The following is a 6052-nucleotide window of genomic DNA, read 5'->3' on the forward strand; positions in this document are numbered from 1 at the left end:
TAGCGATTTTTAATCGATTTTGTTGTGGATATTTTTATCTATTTTTTTATCGATTTTGATATCGATATTTTTATCGAATTCGTTATCGATATTTATCGATTTTGTTATCGATATTTATCATTTTTGTTATCGATATTTATCCATTTTGTTATCGATATCTATCGGTTTTGTTATCGATATTTATCGATTTCGTTATCGATTTTGTTATAGATTTTGTTATCGATATTTATCGATTTTGTTATCGATATTTATCGATTTTGTTATGGATATTTTTATCGATTTTGTTATGGATAATTTTATCGATATTTTTATCGGGTTTCTAATAGATTTTGCTACCAATATTATTATCGATTTTGCTGTCGAAATTTTTATCGAAATTTTCGTCGATTTTGTTATCGACATTTTTATCGGTTTTGTAATCGATATTTTGTTGGATGTTACTATCGATGTTGCTATCGACAGAGTAAAAAGATAAAAATGAAGATAAAGGAATACAGAATAACATAAATGTAATTAGAACGAACAGGGGTAGAAGTAGGGATCTAGATAGAAAGAAGAAAAAATATATAACCTTAAGCAAAAGCAGATGTATGTATGTATGTACATTGTACGTATATTGGTTATGAGACAAAATAGATATGTAGATATATAACTGTTTCAGCGAGCGATTAAAAGGGAGTTATTCTTCCGAATATTTTAGAACTCTTTATTGCGGTCTTATTTTAAAGAAACTAGGTGTTGATAACAATATGTAGAGGAACTAAAAAAATTTCGTTTTAACACTCCGACGCCTCGCTATGAACTGAACTATGCTCGCGAAGTAGCCTTTGCTATACGTACGTGTGTATATGTATGTACATGCAGTCGTATGTTGGCAGGTGGAGTTTTAAAACGTAACTTTGTACATGTAAATGCTACATATTGTAAATATGTGAATATGTGAATAAGACAAAATGCAAATGGGAAAAGAACAGTAATGAGTAGAGCCTTTAAGTAAACACATATGTACAAATAATGTTATGCGATAGTGTTTTCGGCGGCAACATCCTCCCCCTCGCAGATGAGCCCTGGCGCGAGTCTGCAATTATCTCTGCCGACGTCCAATACTGCGATCTTTGCTGTAGGTCGGATCATCAGTCCGTGCTGGGTTTTTACTGTCGCTCGTCGAACTTGACCATCTTGCGCTACCACTATATCCGTAACTATGCCTTTAGGCCAACTATTTCTGGGCAACGTCTCGTCAATGATAATGACAACATCTCCTATGCGTAAGGGTGGTCGTTTAGTGAACCATTTAGCCCGTCTTAGTAAATTCGGTGCATATTCTCTAACCCATCGTTGCCAGAATCGGTCAGCAAATAGTTGAGTTTGTCGCCATCGCGTTCTTAAGTCAGTATTATCGCCGCATAGAATTTTTTCGCCGTCAGGCGAACCAAGCAAAAGGTGGTTCGGTGTTAAGGCGTCGTCATCGCCGCTGTCCAATGATACAAACGTGAGCGGACGGGCATTCAGAATAAATTCTACTTCACATAGCGCACTTCTTAAGCTTTCATCTTGAAATCGTTCGGTCGGGCACATTTTGTGAAGAACTGTCTTGACGGACCTTACCAGGCGTTCCCATGAACCGCCCATGTGCGGTGCGCCCGGTGGATTGAATCTCCACTTTATGCCATCGAACTTTTTTTGAAGCGCCACAAAGCTGACATTTTTAAGCTCTTCGCGGATTAATTTAGCTGTGGCTTTAAAATTCGTCCCGTTATCCGAAAATATTTCCTTCGGCGTACCTCTTCTAGCGATGAAATTTCGCAGGCACATAACGCACGAGTTGGTGTCAAGGCTGAAGGCAACCTCCAAATGTACGGCACGTAGCGTGAGGCAGGTGAATATGACACCCCACCGCTTTTCCCTGTGTCTACCAACGGTGACCATAATTGGTCCGAAATAGTCGACCCCTGTAAAGGTGAACGGTCGCTCGTGGCTAGCCAGCCTTGATGCAGGTAAAGGTGCCATCTGTGGAAAATCGGGCTTCACGTTGTCGATTTTGCACCTTTGACAGCTTTTACGCACTGTTTTATACAGCACACGCAGTTTTGGTATGTAGAACTTTGATCGAATCAAATTCACAGCAGTTTCGTGCGATGTGTGATGAAGCATCTCATGGCAACCTTTTACAATCAAAAATGTCACGTAATGGCTTTTGGGAAGAATTATAGCGTCGGTGTGGCTATTTAAGCTATTCGCTCTGCCCTGCATTCGCAAAACTCCGTCCTTATCCAAGTAGACGTTAAGTGCTATTAACGAGCTTTTTCGCTCGACTGGATGCCCTCTGCTTAAAAGACACATCTCGGATTGGTATGTTGATTTTTGCGCCTGTTTATAAAGCGCTAATTTGGCCCTTTGTAGATGAACATACGCCAGGTGAGTCGGTTCGGGCGCTTTACACCGGCGCGCATTTACCTTTGCCAGATATAGAATCCATAGGGCAACAGCTCGGTATAGCCTTCGCCAGTCTGAGTAATATTCAACAAACATGTTGACGCACGGTGTTGCATGCATATGTAATACGCATTTTCTTGTTTCAGACTGATTTGTTGGTCCAAGATCTGCACAGATGGGCCATTCCTCTTCGCATTGTTGAAGAAAAGACGGACCACAGAGCCACATTTGGCTATCAATTTTTTTGTGAATTTTTGTGGAAAGGTCCGCTGCATTGGATTTTGAAGGTACCCACCGCCATTGGCCGGCATCTGTAGTTTCGAGCAGTTCTCCAATACGATGCATAACATATTGATTGAATCCTCGTGGGTCCATTTTCAGCCATCGCAGAACTGTTTTCGAGTCTGACCAATAAAAACAGCTGTGTGTAGTTAAATTGCGGGTGCCCTTGACCTTCTGTGTAAGTCGAGCACCGATCACGGCGGCCTGGAGTTCGAGCCTGGGTATAGATAACGGCTTGAGTGGTGCGACCTTCGACTTGGCCGCGACGAGTGAAACTGTAACGTCATCACCACACTGAACGCGTAGGTAACAAGCGGCGGCATACGCGGCTTCACTGGCGTCTACAAATGTATGGATTTGTATATTTGATGCGTCTTGGAGTAGACGAGAATAACATCGGGATATTTCAATACTCGAAATGTGTAGCAGTACTGTTTTCCACTGATGCCACGCCGGATGAAGTTTCGGTGGCAGTTCATCATCCCAGCCGCAGCCCAGTTGCCACACTCGTTGCAGCAGAATTTTTAGGCTGATCGTATACGGTGCTAAAAGGCCCAGGGGATCAAATATGGACATCAGTACCTGAAGAGTTTCCCGCTTAGTCGGTATGACATCATCGCGAAGAACATCTCTTTTTAGTCTTGCAAATCTGAAAGTGTACTTAAAAACATCTTTGTTGGGGTCCCAATACATACCAAGAACTTTTTCTGAATCGCCGAGTGTGACAGGCGCTTGAATTTCATCACACGTAAGTTGAAGGGATCTCACGACCTCAGCCGAGTTGGAGGCCCAGTTTCGTATAGCAAAGCCACCAGCTGCATGAATGGTGCGAACCTCGTCAGCTAACGCCCGAACTTCATCTTCGTTATCCATTGAGTCGATAAAGTCGTCGACATAGTGTGCTTCTTTTATGGCTTCGCACGCCCGTGGATACTTATGCTCGAACGATTCAGCATTCGTATTGCGCACGTAGTGTGCTATACAAGGGGCACACCGAATACCAAACGTCATCGCCTGCATGACGAAAATTGTTGGGTCATCCTCTTCGCTGTTTGGCCACCACAAAAATCGCTGTACGTGCATATCATCCTTTCTGATGTTAATTCGGTGAAACATCTCAGCGATGTCACCGCATATAGCCACTTTGCCTACTCGAAAAGCCATTAGAACGTCGATGAGCGGTTTCAGTAGGTCGGGACCGGTCATCAGAAAATCATTGAGAGAGTGTCCGTTTGCCTTTGCGGCAGCATCCCACACCAGGCGCGCCTTTTTAGGCTTATTTGGGTTTAATGCTACGAAGATTGGCAGATACCACACGCGACCATTTTCAGCAAATAACTCTGCTTCGGATACCTCTCTGGCGTAGCCCTTAGATAGTAAATTGCCGATTCGCTCGTGAACAGTTGCTCTGAGCACCGCATCGCTTTGCATTTTAGCTTTTAAAGCCTTTGCACGTTTCAATGCCGCTGGATAACTATTTGGCATACTCACTTGATCACTTTTCCACAATAGACCGACTTCATATTTATCACCGACCTTTTGGCACGTGTTTTTCAAAATGTCGATAGATTTGGCCTCTTCGCTGGACGTCATGTTTCTTGGTGCGACAGTTTCTAGATCAAAACTGTTTTTCACTGCCTCGTGTATCTCTTCCCAGTCGCATGAACAGTTGTGTACGTTGGCAAATGCCCTTTCAGACTTCCCGCTGGCACCCTGTATTGACCAGCCCAAAATGCATTTAGTTGCAATTGGTTCACGCCATTTCCCTTCTCGCAATTTCCGAGGAACTGCCAGTTTCCAATTATTGATACCAATGAGTATAACCGGACTTGCATTCGTGTACGAAGATATCGGTACGCCCAGCAAGTGGTTGTACCTTTGTTTTAAGATGCTGATATTGACCGTTTGCCGCGGGAGGGACAGGTTGGCGACGGTGTGCACGTCATTGAGCCAAAACTTACGACTACTGCCGACTGCTGATATTTGCATCGATCCGCGAACCGATTTTTTCTCGGTCCTCGTAGTTTCGTTGGTCCAGCGCAGGCAAAGCGGATCTGGTGTGCCCTTAAGCTTTAATTCATTGAATATCCGTTGGTCAATTAGCGTGACCGATGAACCTTCGTCCAAAAAGGCATATACTTCTATGTTTTTCTCACCATTATACAGCTTAACTGGTACGATGCGAAACAGTTGTGAGCTTTCCTCGGCTTGTGATTGGTGGGCGCTTACCGGATTTTGAAAGTTTTCAGCACCTGTTGCAGATCCGTTGCGCTTAATGTGTAGCCGGGAGTGGTGTCTTGACTTGCACCCGTCTACACCGCACACCTTCTTCGAAAAGCATCGTCCTTTGTGAAGTTTTAGGCACCTGCGGCAAATGTCATTGTTTGTTACAAATTGCCAGCGTTTTTCGACAGTCATCCTTTCGAATTCTTTACAGTCGACCATTCGGTGATTTTCGATTTTGCATACACTACATGTATTCCTATCTTTTGTATCGATATTTTCCACGTGAGTGTGAACGTGCTGCGTTTTCGATGTCGATATTGATACAACCTTAGAAGCAGCTTCGGCCAAATTATAGATCCAGTCGCTGAAGGCTTTCATAGATGGGACGGATTCGTCTCTGTTGTGCATAGCCCAGCTTAGTTTGTGCTGGTTCGGTAGCTTATCGACCAACTCTTTCACAAGCATAGGGTTTTCTAGATGTGCGTTTAATTTGCATGCTTGCATTGTAGCGCAAATACTGCGTACACCGAGCGCGTATTCGATTAACGTTTCCAGCTTTTCTTTAGGCGCTGGCATTTTACGGACTTTTTCGATGACACGCTCAAGAATCAGCTCTGGTCGTCCAAAAAACGTTTTTAACGTGTGTATGACTTCGTTTACCATTGACGGTACAAGCAGCTTGTCTCTCACCACATCTAGACCTCTACCCTTTAAGGCCTTTTGAAGCCGTAACATATTTTCGACATCGGTGAACCCAGCTGCGCTCGTACTATTCTCGTATATGCTGATGAATGTTGGCCAATCGACTGGATCGCCACTAAAACTTGGTAAATCTTTCGATATAGCTTGCCTTGTCGCTATTTGCGACGATGTTAACGCATTTTGCGGTTGCAGGATTGACGAAAATNTGTGCGACACCTTCAACAAAAATTTCCCAAAAATCAATGGTAAGTCCTAGTTTCCTCATACTTACACTTTATTATACTAAAATTGAATGGGCTAAAAAACTACATACTCAACTTTTTTCTAGAAAGCGTTAATAAAAAGTGCAATATTTGAATGAAATTTTGCAGAATTTTCTTTAGTTTTTCACAAGGTTTGGAACTTT

General features: G+C 43.1%; 1 protein-coding gene across 1 annotated transcript; it reads right to left on the reverse strand.

Annotated features, from left to right (window-relative positions):
- Nucleotides 1-667: 667 nt before the first annotated feature.
- LOC108361315 (uncharacterized) lies at nt 668-5845 on the reverse strand. The gene has a single exon (XM_017613915.1). It carries the CDS (start codon nt 5677-5679, stop codon nt 1018-1020), a length of 4662 nt encoding a protein of 1553 aa, XP_017469404.1. The 5' UTR covers nt 5680-5845; the 3' UTR covers nt 668-1017.
- Between the last annotated feature and the right edge of the window lie 207 nt (nt 5846-6052).

Source organism: Rhagoletis zephyria, unplaced genomic scaffold, assembly GCF_001687245.7.
Source record: "Rhagoletis zephyria isolate East Lansing unplaced genomic scaffold, Rhagoletis_zephyria_1.1 Rzeph_scaffold_00733, whole genome shotgun sequence".
NCBI lineage: Eukaryota > Metazoa > Arthropoda > Insecta > Diptera > Tephritidae > Rhagoletis > Rhagoletis zephyria.